General features: G+C 44.8%; 3 protein-coding genes and 1 long non-coding RNA gene across 5 annotated transcripts in view; all 4 read left to right on the plus strand.

Moving 5' to 3' along the window:
• Positions 1 to 18328, plus strand: part of LOC139219083 (uncharacterized) — a 348076-nt gene that overhangs the window by 201733 nt on the left and 128015 nt on the right. The gene's annotated exons all lie outside the window — the stretch shown is intronic.
• pus1 (pseudouridine synthase 1) lies at positions 3938 to 6137 on the plus strand. 2 transcript variants are annotated; one of them, XM_070850581.1, is made up of 6 exons: positions 3938 to 4239; positions 4359 to 4588; positions 4678 to 4815; positions 4905 to 5007; positions 5143 to 5843; positions 5956 to 6137. In XM_070850581.1, the coding sequence occupies exons 1-6, from the start codon at positions 4176 to 4178 to the stop codon at positions 5986 to 5988; spliced, it is 1269 nt and encodes a 422-aa protein (XP_070706682.1). In that variant the 5' UTR covers positions 3938 to 4175; the 3' UTR covers positions 5989 to 6137. The 2 variants fall into 2 exon arrangements, with proteins under 2 accessions (XP_070706682.1, XP_070706683.1); XM_070850582.1 differs by having other exon boundaries at positions 4150 to 4239; positions 4381 to 4588.
• Positions 6950 to 10624, plus strand: noc4l (nucleolar complex associated 4 homolog). Its single transcript, XM_070850351.1, has 15 exons — positions 6950 to 7124; positions 7228 to 7363; positions 7605 to 7711; positions 7806 to 7913; positions 7999 to 8148; positions 8253 to 8355; positions 8464 to 8498; positions 8594 to 8644; positions 8774 to 8885; positions 8980 to 9040; positions 9132 to 9242; positions 9461 to 9624; positions 9771 to 9853; positions 9976 to 10089; positions 10237 to 10624. Exons 1-15 carry the CDS (start codon positions 6963 to 6965, stop codon positions 10354 to 10356), a joined length of 1617 nt encoding a protein of 538 aa, XP_070706452.1. The 5' UTR covers positions 6950 to 6962; the 3' UTR covers positions 10357 to 10624.
• rimbp2a (RIMS binding protein 2a) overlaps positions 13852 to 18328 on the plus strand; it is a 51879-nt gene continuing 47402 nt past the window's right edge. Inside the window, 1 exon segment of the mRNA XM_070850716.1 lies at positions 13852 to 13989. Within this exon segment, the coding sequence (XP_070706817.1) occupies positions 13852 to 13989 (138 nt within the window).

Genomic DNA, 18328 nt, shown 5'->3' on the forward strand with positions numbered 1-18328 from the left:
GGAAATGAATGAATTGGCGCTTTATAAATAAAGATTGATTGACTGATAAGTTTATTGTAAATGTTTCTGTTTGATGTATTTCTATTTCTTGACTTGTAGGCGCTTCTGTTCTCTTACTATGTTTATTGTGACCAAAGCAAATGTCTTGTATGTGAAAACTTACTCTGATTCAGATTCTGCATTTGATGTTGCTTCCAAAGGTGTCAGTCATTTTAAGATATATAAACATTTCTACTGATGTGAAGCTCTGTCTCTAAACAGGCTAACACATTTTGGGACACACCAAACTCAAAATTATTATTTCTCCATCTTGGAAGTACTTGTGCTCTGCCCTTATCAATGAAATGCACAAATATGTCAATCACTGTATTACAAGCAGGGTCAAATAGATGTCATAGAACAAAGATTCTATTTACGTTATGAAAGACATAAAGGTGCTGTGTATTGATTACAGCTGTATAACTCAGAGATATTTTGGACCAATTTACTTTGTGACAGTGATGCTTGGTAATGCTGTAGAGATTAAACTCTTAAATATTTAATTGTATTTTGAGCACAATACAACTGAGGAAGTATGATATCCAGTCAAATTCACATTATTTTCATTCAATTTCCATCAATAATGAATTTAAATGTTACAGCAATGCTATAGAGGTCCTGGTCATACAAGCAAGCTTCCTATTTCATAATTCAGTATTTCATAATTCAGTATTTCATCATTTCTACTTGTGTCATTACTGAGAAACAGTCTGCTGTTCTATCTTTTATCCTCTGTGACACATAAATGAGGACACAAATTTAGATTTACTTCAATAAATCTTTACTTTCCACAAAGAAATGCTGCCAGTGCAGGACCTGGTCACAGGGAACAGATATCAGCTGTATTATCTTCTATTGGTCATTGTGTTATTGGAGTCGTCTAAGATGAATCTTGTTCTCTGTCGGATGGACAGAGCAGCAGTGTCAGTGATATAACACAGACCTTATCATGTGCTCCGTGGCCTGTGGCAGTGTCTGAAAGAATTTATCAGTTAAAGTAGTCCTGTCCTGTAGTCCATTGTGACACAGGCAGTGACATGTCTAACCTTTTTGCACCGGGACATAGTCTCAAGAAAAAAGGACCACATGTGCATGGAGAATAGCTGGAAGTGTTTTATCCTTCTAGCGCAGAGGTTCCTCACATGGCTGCAGTGCTAACCTCACAGGTAACAAGAGGACTCCAGCAAAAACCCCTGAAGACGACGAGATAGCTCCTGTGTGAGACGGTGTCTGTCTTTTGCAGCCGACAGTATCTGCTGTCTGTCTGAAAAACAAGTTATTTCCAGACACCGTGAGTAATGTGTGCTGCCACAATCAGACTCCTGCTAACTGACAAGGAAAGAGCAAATCTGTGCAGCTATAGGGACAGTTGGGACAGTTGGGACAGTTGGGACAGTTGGGATAGTCTGTATTCATTGAAAATGTTGGTCACAAAAACGCACAATGTGATTTTTAAATCTAAATGTAACTCAAGATGTGACGTGTCAGATTTGTCAACCAAAACCAAGACAGAGGCAAGGTTCAGTCAGTGCAGCGTAACGCACTGTCAGAATAAAACTACTGTATCCTGACAAAATGGATCCATTTTGATAGCAAAGTGGTGTTTGGCAGTTTCCAGCCGAGTCGACCCTTTAACAGTCCGTTCAGACAGCAGAAGGACGGCAGTCAGCTGTAGCATCAAGATAATTCATTCTAGTTATTCTGCAGCAATGTTGCTTCAGTAAATAAGATCAGGTTTAAGAGTGAATGGCTCAGTTTGCTGTTTTCTCCCTTTCGATTGAAGCATTTCTTAATGTTTGCTAATTTGCAAATATATTCACTCCATTCCATTTTTCACATCTGAGAAATATGTGCTGTTTGTTTTGCCCAGCAGCTTATGTAAGTCGGCCAGCAGGGCAACAGCTTCGACAGCTGTGGGTTTCTGTGCTGACAATCAGGATGGTTTTTAATTAATTATTTTCTGTGAGTTATATGTGGGGGCAGTACAGAGGCAGCAAGTTTCAGTCCAATCTGATCAAGGTTCTGCTGTGGCTGTTTGCCTGTGAGAAAAGACCGGCCAGCTCACACTATGTAGGAGTACAGGTGAGTGTGAGGAAGGTTTAGGTCTGCTCTGGCAGCTCGCTCAGCTTGTTCTGCCTCTCCTCTGAGGCTGGAGATTGTGTTTTGCTGTAGGACTGGCTCATTTTCTCTCCATCAGACTCCTAGATGAGACATATCAGGATGTTGAGGATTACAACAGTGCTGGCTTTGTTTGTTTCTGACTCCAGGGGGCTTATGTGAACATTTCTGCTAGTTCAGAGAAGACATGTCTAATGAGGTCTTCTTGCTCATTAAGAAAATACATGGTTATTTATCATGAAGAAAATGGCTGTTTATTTTAATCCCCAAAGTTAAAAGAGTATTTTGTCCTCTGAACCTCATACTGGGGGGTTACTGTAGGACATCTGAGGGGGGCAACATACATGTACATTACCGCTTGGGAACTGAACAAGACTCTCTCTGCTCAGCTTATTAATTTTAGGACTGAACACTTGCTCGTGCTCCTGTTTGCTGCTATGTAAGGCAGTGGCTGTACTCCTGTTCTGAGCTGTATCATCCAGAAAAGCCTCATCAGCTGCATCCCTGCAATCCCTGTCTCTCATTTTGAATCACCTGTAAGACCAGCGTTGGTTGGAAAAATGGGCACATGCTTTGTGTGATATGTGATTGTGGCAACCAGGGCCCTTTTCCCATAGCATGCCTATGTTAGGCACTGGGTGTTTTTTTTTTTTTTTTAGCAGAAAGCTTGTTGGTCACCTTATAAGGTGCTATGAAAAAGTGCAAGTGTGCATTCTAAGGCCATCCATGGATGAGAAGCTTAAAGGTTCGGCCTCACTGTCCATGGTTATAGTGGCGTCCTTGAGACAGACATAAACACTTCTCCTCTCTGGAAGTGCCTGCTGAGCGTAGTTTGAGTTCAGCATTTACCCACATGCATCACAATTACACGAGACACAGCACATCATGAGTAGCTTCAGTCAGTTAATGTGATGAGGCTTCTTCAGATGGATTAAAAATAGTGAAGAGGGGCTCAGGCTGTGCCCGTATTCATCATCATGTCTGCTTGCTTAAACTGCAGGAAGAGTTTAGGCGAAATGATGTGAGTGAAGGTGACAGAAGACTCTCGTAAACCTCTGGACCAGTTCAGTTCACACAACAAGGCACTGGTAGCTAAAGCCATAAAGATCAATCAAAGCTCAGTAGATCTTTAAAATCCTTCCTGAGTATAAAAGCAGGACATTTACTGTGAGTTTGACTGGAAACCATTAGGTAAAACACAACTTACTGTCATTAGCATTTAAAAACCATGTTTTCCACAGCAGCCTCTGTGAGTGTGCTTTTGCTGCACTCAAGTGGACAAAGATTATTACTGCAGGTGGATTTTTCTGGAAATGATCTCTGAGCTGTTTGGCTGAATGTGATGCTCTTTGTCCCTTATGTCACCCCCCCTCCCCCCCTCCCCCACTAAAGGTAAAGCCCTGAAACTATTATTATTAAATAGACAACCTGGACTTCTCTGATAATTGACTGTATGATGCTCAGTTTCTGCAAATTGGAAAATGAAAGATAATTGTAATAGTCCTGATTTCAGTCCTTTAATACCTGCTAAAGTAGTTTAGATTCATCACTTGCTCATATTAAAATAAAATAAGTCATAAGTTCAAGGTAAAAATAAAAAAGTTGAAAGGTTGAATGTTTCATAAAGCTCATGTGGAAATAAAAAAAAATCCTCCGTAAACTATAACTTTTAAAATAATAATAATTTATTCATTTATTTTCCTGCTGTGACGTATACGGAAGAGAGGACGAGACAAATCTCGCGATATTTACGTCAGAGGTCAGAGTTGACGCTGGCCATGTGTGTGTGCTGCAGGACTGCTAGCTGCAGCTGCAGTTTGGACTTCATTCAGGAAGACTGATGAATACAGTCAGTAAAACTTGGGTTTAAAGGTTAATTTAAATATTTAGGAGGTCGTGTTTTCCTCTGAAGCTCCGATTGTTCGCTCCTGCTCCGCGGTGGCTGCTGTGCTTCAGCCGAGATGCCTCCTGTCTGCATCTTTTAGCTGGATGATCTTGTGGTGATGGTTTAGCAGGACATGTTTAAAATCCGGCCGCTGCTGAGTGCCTTAGTTACCCGCAGACCGACCTCAGAGAGACACGGTAAGCCACGGTAGTGATGAGTCTACAGCCACATTTAAGCCCCCAGGACGTGATCCACCACTGGGTGTGACACACAGGTGGGGGTGTATCAGTGCCTCCCTCTGGTGTTGTGTTCACAGGTGGCCTTTCTGCGTTGTTTAGCTGCAGGATGAGTGAAGGACCCAGAGATGAGCAGACAGCCAAGCTGCTGAAAAGAGCCAATGAGGAGAACGAAGAGTGTGCAGAGAGGGGGCAGGCCACCAAGAGAATAAAGGCAGAGGGGGAACACACTGAAGATGAAAAGAAATATCCAAAAAAGAAAGTAGTCCTCCTCATGGCTTACTCTGGAAAAGGATACTACGGCATGCAGGTACAGACCGTAGCTGGTTTTCTCCTCTCAGGTGGGAGCGCCTTATGTTCTCACATCTCGCTGAATTTAAATGTGTTTGTGTTTTTCAGAGGAATCCAGGAACGTCTCAGTTTAGGACCATAGAAGATGATCTCGTCACTGCACTTATTAAATCCGGTTGCATTCCTGAGAACCACGGCGACGACATGAAGAAGATGTCCTTCCAAAGATGTGCCAGAACAGATAAGGTGTGAGTTTGTGGCGCAGCGGTCGGTGTACGTTAGGAGGCCACGACGCCAGTTTGCATACGTAATACTGTCGGTCTGCCTTTGTTCAGGGTGTGTCTGCTGCTGGCCAGGTGGTGTCTCTGAAGCTGCGGCTCCTTGAAGACATCACCGAAAAAATCAACGAGCACCTGCCACCACAGATCAGAGTGCTCGGTGAGTTCATGGTATCTGTTAGTGTTTTCTCACCCGCATTTTGAATAACTAGACCAAGAGGATGGGGGGGGGGATACTAAAGGATAGAATCCACCAAAGAGGAGACGTTTGATTCTTACTTTTGTTTTCCGACAGGTCTTAAACGGGTGACCCAGGGGTTCAATTCCAAAAACAACTGTGATGCTCGTACATACTGCTATATGCTTCCAACAGTGGCCTTTGCTCTAAAAGACTATGATTGTGGGAACATAGCAGCCTTTCGCCTTGAGCCGGAGACGCTTCAGAGGGTGAACCGTCTGTTTGCGCTCTACAAAGGCACCCACAACTTCCACAACTTCACCTCTCAGAAGGCTCCCAGTGACCCCAGCGCCCGCCGCTATATCACAGAGATGCTCTGCGGAGAGCCTTTTCTCTGCAACAATACCGAATTTGCAGTGATCACTGTGCGAGGCCAGAGCTTTATGCTGCACCAAATCCGCAAGATGATCGGCCTGGTGATCGCGGTGGTAAAGGGCTACACCACGGAGGCAGTGATAGAGCGCAGCTGGGGACAGGAGAAGGTGGACGTGCCCAAGGCTCCGGGGCTGGGGCTGGTCCTGGAGAGGGTTCACTTTGACCGGTACAACAAACGATTTGGAGGGGACGGGCTGCACGAGCGGCTGGAGTGGGACCGCGAGGAGGAGGCGATCAAGGCCTTCAAGGAGGCCCACATCTACCCCACCATTGTTGAGACCGAGTGTGAGGAGGGCTCCATGGTCAGCTGGATGTCCACACTTCCTATCCACGACTTTGAGGCCACGGCCAATGACGCACGAGACAACAAGGACCAGAAACAGGTGTCCGGAAGTCATCACAGAATATTATTCAAATCGCTGATGCTTAAAACTAAAAGTCACTGCTGTTCTATTGTGTATTCTCACTCCTTCTGTTGCTCTCCTCTTCCTCCAGGACGGTGCAGATGTGGGGAATGACTCCGATTAGGTCACGCAGTCTGCTGGAAGAAGACATTTTCTCACCAAGACGTTCTCTCTTTTGTTGGGAATACACTTTCTTTTTCAAGATTGACTTTTTTTAGTGGAATTAAATTCTGTTTCTCTTATACAAATGTTATTAAACATGATAAAAGCCTCTCTGTCGACCCTGATTGTGTCCTAATGTTGATTTCACACCGTAACAAATGCAGATATGTCTCAATACAATGCTCACACTGTACCACAAATCCACCGTCAGAGCAAGAATGAATTTTAAAGTTCAGCTGCAGCTAAAATGAGGGTTCAACACTCGGATATCTGTGTTTTGTAAAATCTCAGTGATCAACTGTTTATTAGGCGTTAAAATATCATTTAAGATGTACGTGAAGGAGGATAATGTTCACACCCAAAAACCTGAAGTAAACCTTTTATTATTAGTCCACTGCTATTGGCATTTATTAAACTAGCAAAGTCATCTGGCATTTAGAAGAGACACTAGTTTTTACAGCAGAGAAGATCTGGTAGACTCTTGTTTTATTGTACAGTTATTGATAATTTTAAATGTGTGTTTTGAGCTGAGAGCGTGTTGACAGAGTTCAGCTGAGAGCTACCTAATGCACTTTTTCATTTCTTTAATGAAATGTGTGTCAGCTGTACTCTGGCAGTGACACTTCACCCTCCGGTCACCAGGGGGCGAAACTTACACTGTGGTGTTAGTAGTAGTGTTGCATTCACTGGTCTATGGATTTATCGTAAAGTAGATCGTCCACCTCTCAACCATCATTGCTTCACTTTGAGAGACAAGAAAAATCGAATATATGTATGTGATGTACAGCCACACACTACAGTATTTATACACTATACTATAGTTGTGAGTTCAAATTCGTTAACAAAATTTGTAGGACGTTTGCCTTTCTAAATGTGTGTGATCACTATTTTCCGTATTCTCCCAAAGTCCCCTGAACGCAGCATCACTCAGTAAACATGGCGCCGGCCAAGAAGCGCAACGTGAGATCGACAAAAACACCAGAACAACCTTTAAAAAAAGCCAAAGTCGACTTAAGTGACTTAAATGGCAAAGTTGAGAGTATACTTGAGAGTAGAAAACATGCCAACGACGTGTTTGACATCCTCGAGGTCCTTCAGGTAAACAAACAGAAGTAGTTTTACTGTCTTCGGTTTGAGCACCACAGCTGTTAGACATGCTGGTTAACGTTAACCAGGTTTACTGTCTCACCTCTGTTTGCAGTCAGAGAGAGACAAGGAGGTGGTCGGTGCTGTCGGTGCCTGCAGCAAACTGTTCTGCACCCTGTTGGAGAGGAAAGAGCTGTTTGTGGGGAAGCTGCCTGCAGAGGAAGAGGAGGAGGAGGAGAAGGCTCTGAGTGGTGAGGAGAAGATCAGGATCAACCCTGGTTATGAGGTGGCTGTGAGCAGGTTACACTAGAGATGCTGTGCCTGCAGCCCAGGAGGCTGATGGGATACTAAACTATACTGAACACGTGTATTTCATGAAATAATGTGGTTAAAAGACTGTTTCTGCTTGTGTGGGTCTGATCACCTGAGAACATGGTTCTCACCTGGGCTGCAGATGATCTCCTCACCCTGTTCGCCTCTTTCCTGCTGCAGGGGGGCACAGTGCTGAAGAGAGGTATCGCATGTTCCTGAGGCACCGTTACAACAGCTGTGTGGAGATGCTGCTTGAGCTCCTCAGCCATGAGCTGCACGGGGTCAAGGTGAGCTGACATGTGGAGATGTGTTTGAACAGGACCTGTAGAAGGGAGCCATGGATCTGAGCTGTCTGTTTTATGAACCCCTGTCTGGACGCAGGAGAGCGCCCTGTGCTGCCTGATGAAATTTGCTGCAGTAGAAGGACAGCACCCCCTCGAGGACCTGGACTGGACCGAACACTACAGCTTCCCTAGAGAGCTCATCCAGGTAGGATTTAGTGTCACACAACCTGACTAAACAGCAACTTGTTTTTTTGTCACAACTGATATTTCTGTTCTCATTTTCCGGTCAGGCACTGGTGGACAGACTGCTGTCCCAAACTACAGACAACTCCCTGCTGATCTCCAGATTCCAGGAGTTCCTCGAGATGGAGGATGTACGCTATTATGTCATGAGCTCCACCCGCGACAGTGTGGGCAGAGTCATGGAGAAAAGCAAAGGGGTAGGACAGACGCTGTGGCTGTGCTGCGTCGTTACTTTCACTGTCACAGTTTAGATGCAGTTTTGGTTTGCTGACCGCTGTTGGCTTTGTCGTGTTCCTCTCAGGCAGTGCTGCCGCTGTTTCAGAGCAACGCCTTCACCCTCATATCCGGCATCAGCGTGCCGAGCCAGCAGTCGGAGCTCGCCAACTTCATGGTCAAACAGGAAGGTGAGACCTGGCTGGTTTGACGGTACCTTAAGTCCTCGTGTTTCCTTGTGATGATGCTGAGCTGTCGCTGTGTGGAGACATTAAAGTGATGTATTTTTTTTTCCCCAGCCAAACATGAGGACTGGAAAGCCGCTAAACTGCTTGTAAGTAATAAACACAATAGTCAGAATCAGAGATTGTCATTTCAGCTTCTGAACAGCTCCTAAAGACGATGTTAAATGTTTTACCTCCATCACAGGAACACAAGCGTGCCTTTGAGAGGATGTGGCTGGGCTTTCTCAAGTATAAGGTGTCATGAAACGCTTGATTGCACAATATATTTTTTACAGGGTCTCTGTACAACATTCTCTGTACGTCTGTGACTCTGTTGCATCAATACTTTGTTTCCTCTCATTCATTTCTCGTCCCGCTGTTGTAGTTGCCGAGCAGCATGTATAAAAAGGTCCTGGTGATCCTCCATGACTCCATCTTGCCCCACATGAGTAAACCCACGCTGATGATTGACTTCTTGACTGCAGCCTATGAAGTTGGTACGTGTGGTTTAGTAGTGACCGTTCTGAGCTACTTTATAAGAGGCATGTTTTATGTTTTATGTCTATCGGTGATGTTTTTGTAATTTAACAGGTGGGGCTATCAGCCTGCTGGCCCTTAATGGCCTTTTTGTCCTCATACATCAACACAACCTGTGAGTATCGTGTGAAACATAAATGCATTTGGCCACTTTGAATAGTCACATTATTTAGACTGTAACATGTTTTGTGTGTGTGTGTTTGCAGAAATTACCCTGATTTCTACCAGAAGCTGTATAATCTGCTGGAGCCTTCTGTTTTCCACGTGAAGTACAGAGCGCGCTTTTTCCACCTGGCTAACCTCTTCCTCAGCTCCAGGTAAGATCAGTCAGTCAGTGTATCCAGTTATCATCGTCTGAGCACAACCACATCATTTGATGGTGGACCGCTGACCCACACAGAGGTGGACTGATAATGCAGCAGTAGTTCCTGGGGGAGATTATTTGCTTCCTGCTACTAAAGATACAAACCATAAAAAGTGAAAACAGCATATTCAGTGTACATTAGCAACATGTATGCTGTGAATGTGCCTCCAGTCATCTGCCGGTGTACCTGGTGGCAGCGTTTGCCAAACGCCTGGCTCGTTTGGCTCTCACAGCACCCCCCACCGCCCTCCTCATAGTGCTGCCCTTCATCTACAACCTGATCCGTCGACACCCGTCCTGCAGAGTCCTGACTCACAAGCCCAGCGCAGAAGATGGTGAGTATCAGTCTCTCTACATTTGGGATTCAACACCTCATACCCACAGAAAATGTGAGGGGGGGGTTTCCTGGCCAATTCATTACATTATTTAGTTAAAGTATTCTTGGACATATGTAGATGTTTGTCTCTATTCATGATGACAGAGCCTTTGGAGGACCCGTATCTGATGGATGAAGAGGATCCTGCTAAGTGTCGTGCTCTAGACAGCAGCTTGTGGGAGATTAAGGTGTGTGCAGTATGTACCAATGACATCAGCTACAGCTACGTTTGGAGAACAGGATGGACTCTTATATGCATGTAAGAGTCAGGTATAAGCATGCTCTGTGTATTTCTTGGGCTGTCCTGCAGACGCTGCAGAAACATTACCATCCTGATGTGGCCAAAGCTGCTATGTTGATCAACACCCCCCTGCCACAACAGGAGGAGGACATCAGCGAGGTGCTGGAGATAACAACATACGAGGTGACGTGACACTTCCAAACTGTCTCTGTTGTGTTTAATAGTTTAGATTTTAGAATAATGACACCTATTGCCTGTTCGCCTGTAGAAATGATGACGTCATAGTCGTCTGAATATCATGAGTAACGTGTCCCATGTTCCTCCGAGCAGCTGATGGAGAGAGACCTGAAGCAGTCTCAGGTGAAGAGCATCCCACTGGAGTTTGAGACTGCCACACAGTTACTGAAAGGAGGGGGGGATGTGTTGGGACAGCACTTCTGTCTGGATTAAAACAAGTCAAGACAAGGAACTGCATTCGCAGGGAGGTATCACTTGTTGGGACCAGTCCACTCATCTAGCTGAATGTTCACAGCGGTTTGCCCTGAACAGGAAGTATAAATGTCTCTTTGAGATCAACCCTAGCTACTGCAGCATCAGCAGGAAGGACATGGGAGCTGCATTTGATCTGAAGTCATGCTATTATGTTTGTCTCCGTAATCACACGTGTGTCACTGTTGTTCATCAATAAAAACCTTTTCCAAAGCTCACGGTGAAGGAACCTCTGTGTCTGAGGTGTGTTCAGTGGAAGTGGTTACACCTGGATGGGCTTTAGTTTAGAAGCTGAGGGTTTAAAACTCTGCATGGTTCCATCAAACTGCAGCGCTGCAGATCTGTGTGGCCTGTTTAGGATCTCTGTATAACATTTGTACTGTTACTGCTACACAAAGACACTCAGCAGCACCTGTGGCTGCATGATGTGCAGCTAGATAATGTTCACATGTTGGATTCAAAAAGAGGTCATGTGTGCATGTAACCACGCCCACAGGATCTGCAAGAAGGAACAACATCCACGCTGCATGCAAGAACTGCCCCTTTTCCCCCCCACATGGAGCAAAGGTGGGCACAGGTGTGTAAACTGGCTGACCAATCAGAGGCGAGGTCTGCGCGGAATAAACATCCAAGATGGCGGCGAGTAAAATGCCGAACTTCGGGCTTCCACTTCTTCTCTACAGTCCATGCATAACACCTGAGGTCCCCCCACCGAGCGACAAGGTGCAGACTGGGTCTCAACGCCACACATAAGCCTCCAATTATTTTCGAGGGGGGGGCAACAATGGTTTGAATGGCGGCGCCACAGTGGATGGAGCTCATGCATGTGCAGGTGTGATGCTCTGTGAGCTTCAGGTCATGCTAACATCAGGGTTTGCAGCCATAAAGGATGCTGACAGCTGACGCCATCATGAGCCCCCCCCACCCCCACCCCCATCAGAAAAGGTGAGAGCTGAGCCTGAAATGCTCTCCTCCATCTCCTGGTTATCTTTCTTGCTCTGGTTAGGTGTGCCATATGGCCACCCAGCAGGCAGCTCTGGGTACAAGGACGCCGTGAGAGAAATGTCTGAATCATAACTCTGTTTGAAAAGAGCAAGTCAGCCGCCCAAACATGAAGTCAGTGTCGGAGGCAGGAGAAGGAGCCGAACACACCAGCGGACAGCGGTATGTAGTGCAGTCATCCACAGCATCCAGGTTCCAAGTTTCACTGGGTTTTTTTCAGGGCTTTTGAAGATCACAGGACACACGGACACGTGGTGCCGGTGTTTGCCAGAACCTGGACACTGAGAAGCCAGAAAAACAGGATCACTGTGAGGAGGATGAGAGAGACCGAGGAGCACTTGGGTGGGTCATCATCTTTCATTAAGTCATTCACACTGTATGTTAAGGATTTTTACCAACATTTAAGTTTAGAGTTTTCAGCTGCAGCATCATATCCTGAGACTTTCACCATTGTTTTTTTATTAACATGCAACCTGCAACTGAAGTTACTCTCCAGTTACTGAAACTCTACCACTGCAAACAAAGTGCGTGGTTTGGAAAATATGATATAAAAAGAAGTGTTTATTCTGTCTGAAATAGTGCAGTGACCTCATTACTGAACTCCACTTGTTCCTGTCACATCTAAAGTGATCTGTCTGTGTGACTGGGTGTGACTGTGTGCTGCACAGTAAACAGAGCAGCCAGCAGGACCTGAGGCGGCACCGTAGAAGTGCACCGATGCCTTCCTCAGAGGGAGATGACACACTCTGAGATTAAGCAGCGATATCATGAAATCAATCATAGCTGATAGATTAATTAAAAGGTAGATAGCAAATGAAAACCCCCTCTCAGGCCTGGATAATGACGTAGGCACAGCTCTGTCCTCTCACTTTGATAAATCTGTGCGAGAGATGCTTAGCCCTGCAGGTTCATAGAGGGCTTGGCAGGATGGGACATTTCTGCATAAATCTGCAGGACTCCTGAGCTTTATGTGTTGTTGTTGTTGTTGTTGAGTCTGTCCTCCTCTTCCAGTCCCCTGCGAGGAAATAGAAGCTGTCCAAGGTGAGTCAGCACGGAGAAGCTGTTTGAGCATTTGGCCGCGGCTCTAAGACAGACAGGCGAAGAGGGACCTGGTTAATCCCAAAGCTTTTTTTCCTTATTACCTCTGAGAAAAAGCAAGCATGCGATCAGATCACTGGTGCTCCTTCTTTGTGCACTACTTAGTGACACTTTGCTGTTGGTGGTATAGCCCCAAAAAGGTGGGCTGCGTCAGAGTTTGAATGGTAAAAATTAGATCTTTATTCTGCAGGTGATTTAGTTTATTACAAAAGAAATGCATCAGTCTAAAAGACGGGAAACAAATCAGCTGTTTGGATTTTATGTGTGATGCAGCAGTTGAGTCAGATAAGTCAAATCTCCTGAGGTACAAGCAGCTTTAACCTTCTTAACCCTCCATGTGTCATCGTATAGTGGTTACTGTGAATACTGTGTGTGTGTGTGTGTGTGTGTGTGTGTGTGTGTATCTGTGTGTGTGTGTGTGTGTGTGTTTGCGCAAAGGTACAAAACAGGACAACGTAGATGGGGATTTAGCACCGGCTGATAAAAGCTGATGTTTTTTCCACACTCCCCCCTGTCATTGTGTTGCTGTGATACAATAATCCTCTCTTATGTAACTGAGTGGAGACTCTCTCTCTCTCTCTCTCTCTCTCTCTCTCTCTCTCTCTCTGTGTCTACATGCACATGGACACACACATGTATACATCAATCACACCAGTCGTCACCTACAAATACATGCAGACCAGCTGATGCAGGAACTGATCTGTGTTCTTACAGTAACAAGCAGGTTAAGATGATTTTAATGAAAGAAGATGAAGGAATTGTAAAGTAAGTGCCACAAAAATCTTTGTTAGCTTCATCAGTGTTGTGCATATGCAATATGCCATGAGTTCAGTGTGTTTATGTTCTTTCTAAGTGCAGTTGCACATTTGTTTCAGACATTAACTTATGTGATGGTAACGTAAAATAAAACATTTTATTGGAAAATTATTTTCAACCTGATCAACGTCATCTTTGCCTTTTTAATAACTGTCGAGCACGTGCACTTTTTATTTTTTAAACTACTAAAAAAAAGATTGTTATTAATCGTTTTGGTTTTGTTATAAGTTGTATTGTGTGACAGCCCACCAAAATAAAAGTGCATGAGATAAACATAGGTGGTAAAATGCAAAGTAAGAAATGTTAGCTAGAATGTATATAATTGAACAACAGAATTTTATTGTGTTCTGCTCTACATGTACGAGCAACAGCCATGTGGGTAAAGGTGTGTGTAAACATGCGTACAGTACATTTATAATGTGGGTTGTATATTTTGCTGTGTGTGTAGAGGTGTGAAGGCAGTGTGAGGTTTGAAGTGTGGCCTCCGTGTGTGTAATCAGCGGATGTGTGTGTGTGTGTGTGTGTGTTCTGCAGGTGATAATGCGGGATCACACGTCCAGTGCTCATGTGGAGGAGCTGCTCCGGCAGTCTCAGAAGGAGTTACAGTGGATCCAGAGACAGCTGGCCATGATCGCTGCCAGGAACGTCCACCATCACCACCTGCACGCCAAGGCCAAGGTACTGTGGTACCACACGCTGCACATCTGTTACTACCAGCGCCTCTGCTGCCATGATAAACATTAGAAGGGTTTATGATAAAAATATCCTTTTACTACCATGAAACAGGCCTCCTCTGTTATTAGTCCAGCACAGAGGAGGAAATCCAGGGATAAAGCACCAAATTTATGGACTGTTCTTAGAAAAAAGGAACATCTGCTCAACCTAATCTGACAGATCTTCATTACTCATTGTTATGACGTAACATTAGAGAGCTGGTTTTAGCTTTAGCAGTTCTCCAGTACATTCTTTACAGCACAGAAATACACCACGTCTATGCAAAGCTGTTAGTTTGTACCTTTGTGATTTAACAACTCCAATTTTGACCCAATATTTAACCCTGTGTATTAAGTGAGAATCGAGGATTATACGACAGTTTAACATCTTATCCCTGGGATGGCAGAACAAGAACATTCAACATTTTTCCAAACCAAAAATTCTGATGTGATGTGAACATCCATTCTTGCTCCAAAGCACCATCGCTGTTGTATTGCTGATTGTGATTTAATCTCATTCCAGCTCCTCCAGTCTCAACATTTGTAAGATAGAGAGTTTTGTGTTTTCGACCACAAATCCGTCGTTTCCAATAATCTTTTACCTCATTCAGCCCTCACTAATGTACACCTGTCTGCTGCTGTGTTTGTGGGAGCTTTGATAACACCGATCATGCCATCTCCTGATCCAAATTGGCAGCCCAGCACTCAATTTCATTCTTCTGTTAAGGAATAAAAGATTGTAACAGGCTTTCTGTCCTTGACTATAACTCTTAATGGGCTTAAAAACACCAAATCAGAAGCAGCGTCATAGGCCAGTGATATGGAGGACAAAAAAATGGTGCATAAATAAATGGATAAGATGATAAATAAAAGTTTTAAGCGGGATATAAAGCAGGATTGGTTTAGTCCTGCTTTAGACTAAGGTTAGGACCTCCCACCTCATTAGCTTCTCCTGTCCTGTTTATGCATGCTTTAATTATTTATGTCTGTATTTATTGAAGAATTTATTCATTCATCTATTTACCTATGCATTTATTCCTGAGTTATACATTTATTTGGTCATTTATTTATTCATTTATTGATACATAAGTTATTATTGTTGTTATTTACACAATTAGAGCTCTGAGGCTTTTAAGTAAAACATAAAATAACTTTTCTGTTATTGGCCAACGCTCTGTAATATACTCATATTTAACAGTAGTGAAGAATGATTAGGGAGTTCGGACTCTCTCTGCCATTGCTTATATTCAAGCGTTTTATAAATAAGGCCAGGAGAGGACAGCATTCTTCTGAAAACACAAACCGTGGGGAGAAAGGTGCCGTGCCGTGCCGTGCCGTGCCGTGCCGTGCCGTGCCGTGCCGTGCCGTGCCGTGCCGTGCCGTGCCGTGCCGTGGTCCGAAGGTGGAGCGGCTTATTTGAGTAGTTGGACGACACGTTGCCTTCATCTGCTTTCACATCTAAAAGGTTCATTGTATATTTCTGCCTAATCCACTTTCCATCTGCTCCTGAACCCTGGTCTCACAGGGCTTCATGTCATGCCAGAAAACCAATTCAGGATGAGAGCAGAGCGTCCACAGTGAGGATGGGAGCAGACAGTGAGCCAGTGTTGCTAGGCAACAGAGTGGAACAGAGCGTACGGTCTGCTTTCTCCTCTCGCTCACGCACACTTAGTGTCTCTTTCTGTCTGTCCTCTCCTCTCCGTCCTGTGCCTCCGTCCCAGCGCTAAAGCAGAGAATGGCCATCGACTGCCTGCTGCTGATGTAACCTCATGAAAACCACCGCGCTGATTTAATTTGAGTCCCTCTGATCGGGGATTTAGAGGAGGTGAAGAGAGCAAAGGGACGGTCGTGTCCGAGGTCCGTCCAGGAACATGACAGCGTAGATTTGATTTCATGCTGGAGGAAAGTTGCCCGTAGTAATGTGACTGAGTACACCATACATACGTCTGTGTAAATGTGGTGATGTACAGTAAAACAGAAAACCATTATCGTCTATCTGCTAGAAAGTAAGACGCCGAGGAGTCAGAGATGTTTACCACGATCTGCTCCAGAGGACACAAATGCTAATCTATGATGTAATGATTTACACATCACTGCTCAACAGAGTCTTTTTAAATGAAAGCTGCCACCCACATCTGTTTTTTTTTTTTTTTTTTTTCCCCCACATGTGTGACGTTTATGGTCAGTTGAACAGGGCGTGCACACAAGGAAGGGAGGGGGGATTTTTAAAGTGGAGGAAGGAGCAGAGAGCACGAGAGGCAGCGTTAACAGATTCAGGGGTGGGACTGGGAGGGAGTGTGTGTTTGTGTGTTTAGTGTGAGAGCATGTGTGTGTGTGTGTGTGTGTGTGTGTGTGAGAGAGAGAGAGAGAGTGCCAAGCCACTGTAACTGCCTTTGCTTTCACTGATAGGGTGAGACATCCAGCCTGTTACAGTGGCGTACAGACTAGGCAGGCTATTAACGCTGCAGATTGGAAACGCTCGCTGCAGCCGCACACACAGCCACTCATACACGGGCATACACATGCACACACACACACTCACACACACACTCACACACACACACACACACACACGGATGTGTCACCTCCACCTTCACTGCCAGCTGGTGATGTGACGGGAAGGGAAGAGAGTCATTTTGGGACAGAGGGGGTGCTGCCTTTAAGGTAGGGACGCTGTCATCATCTGTCTCAGATAAAACATACTAATGTCTGTCCACACTGTCGTCCCACTCCCCCCCTGCTATACATTGTTTGATACTGCTGATTTTCATAATCTCAAAACACACAAGTGACGCACTGGACGCTGCCGTGATCCTCAGATTTCATGCGTTCTGGGAAACCAAAGATAACGTGCCTTCCCTTTACGAGGAGCGGTGTGTGTGAACGATAGTGGATTCTTTCTCTCCTGAGTAGTTGGCTCCACGTTTGAAGCAGACCACCTGAATCCCTCTCCATGTGAAACACATTCACAGCAGCACTTCCACTGAACGAGAGGCATCACTCTACGTCTTCTTTCTTTTCTTTTTGGAAAATCTGTGGGGTTGCAGCTCCGTAGCCGTACATCCACGGCTGACTGCACCAGGCAGCGCTCGTGCAAGTGTTTCACTCACACACCAGATGGCGATATGACAATCTATTTAAATCACCCCCAGTCAAAATGAGATTACCTTGGGGTATCCTGGCGGCTCGGCTGGCTGAGCACACGCCACTTAACCACACTGCCCTTGGTTCAAATCCAGCCACCGCATGCTGCTTTCCTAATCCATTCTGCTGTGTCCCCACACCATAAGTCATCCCATAAAGTGGAAATGCCATAAAAATCCCAGAAAATTATGGTTTTATTAAGTGAACACGCACATAGGATTTCTTGGTGTCAGGGTGAGTTAAAATCGGTTGCTGTTAATTACTGGAGGAAAGCCTAACGGTGCACGGCATAAAGTAAGTAGTAAAAGAGCCGCTGTTACATAATTATGTGCTGTAACATCTTAATAGCCGCCCACATTATCTGCTTTGCTTAATAAACAGTTACCACAGCCTCCACTTGTGCATCAGTTTTAAATGTTTGGTGCAGTATTGTGCAGCTCAGACAGCTCTCAGAAGAGAACTGAGAACGGGGCAGTGTGTTTCTACAGCTGATGGTGCTTTCACAGGAATAAATAATCTGGCATAGGAGAATTATTTTTTCTTTTTTCCTAGAAATGTGTTCACAATCTTCTGGTACACTGTGCTGAAATGAATATGAGTGTGAGAAGGCTTTCTGAAACGCATCCCAGCACCTGTCGACCCGGGTTAAAGCCCTGCTGACCTCTCTGACGTGCCTTTGAGCTGCACACTGGCTGTCGTTTGGTGCCGTTCCATAGTTTTAACCTTTTCTATCTTGGTTGGTAGACACAGAGGTCATTTCTCTCTTTGGAAGAAGGAAAAAAAAATACTGTGCATTTAGAGTCTGAAGTGGTTAAAACGTCCAACATTGTGTGTCAGAAATCAGCAGTGACACACACACACACACACACACACACACACAGTCAGACCTAGTACTTGTGAGCTTAAAAGTCAGTTTCCAGAAGAAGCTGCTTTTGATATTCCCTCAATTCTGTCTCAGCCCTGTCTGGCCTCCAGTCAAAGCTTCATTTATAGCTCATGTAATCCTGTACCTGTGACTGACTGCTTGGGTTTGACTCTCACTGACTGACGCTGGCTTTGTTTCATAAGACTGGAATAAATAAAAGGGGAAACACGCTGTTTTTTAATGAAGCGCTTGGCAGCACTGGATAAGAGCAACCTATGAGCTGCTCTAACGCATG

This window comes from Pempheris klunzingeri, chromosome 19, assembly GCF_042242105.1.
Source record: "Pempheris klunzingeri isolate RE-2024b chromosome 19, fPemKlu1.hap1, whole genome shotgun sequence".
Classification (NCBI taxonomy): domain Eukaryota; kingdom Metazoa; phylum Chordata; class Actinopteri; order Acropomatiformes; family Pempheridae; genus Pempheris; species Pempheris klunzingeri.

Excerpts from the sequence above, each read along its gene's own strand:
- pus1 (XM_070850581.1), top strand. The coding sequence starts at position 4,176 with ATGTTTAAAATCCGGCCGCTGCTGAGTGCCTTAGTTACCCGCAGACCG. Across the intron at positions 4,240-4,358 it reads ACCGACCTCAGAGAGACACG|GTGGCCTTTCTGCGTTGTTT; the intron begins GTAAGCCACGGT and ends TTGTGTTCACAG. Across the intron at positions 4,816-4,904 it reads GATGTGCCAGAACAGATAAG|GGTGTGTCTGCTGCTGGCCA; the intron begins GTGTGAGTTTGT and ends GCCTTTGTTCAG.
- noc4l (XM_070850351.1), top strand. The coding sequence starts at position 6,963 with ATGGCGCCGGCCAAGAAGCGCAACGTGAGATCGACAAAAACACCAGAA. Across the intron at positions 7,914-7,998 it reads TCCCTAGAGAGCTCATCCAG|GCACTGGTGGACAGACTGCT; the intron begins GTAGGATTTAGT and ends TTTTCCGGTCAG. Across the intron at positions 9,041-9,131 it reads CTCATACATCAACACAACCT|AAATTACCCTGATTTCTACC; the intron begins GTGAGTATCGTG and ends GTGTGTTTGCAG.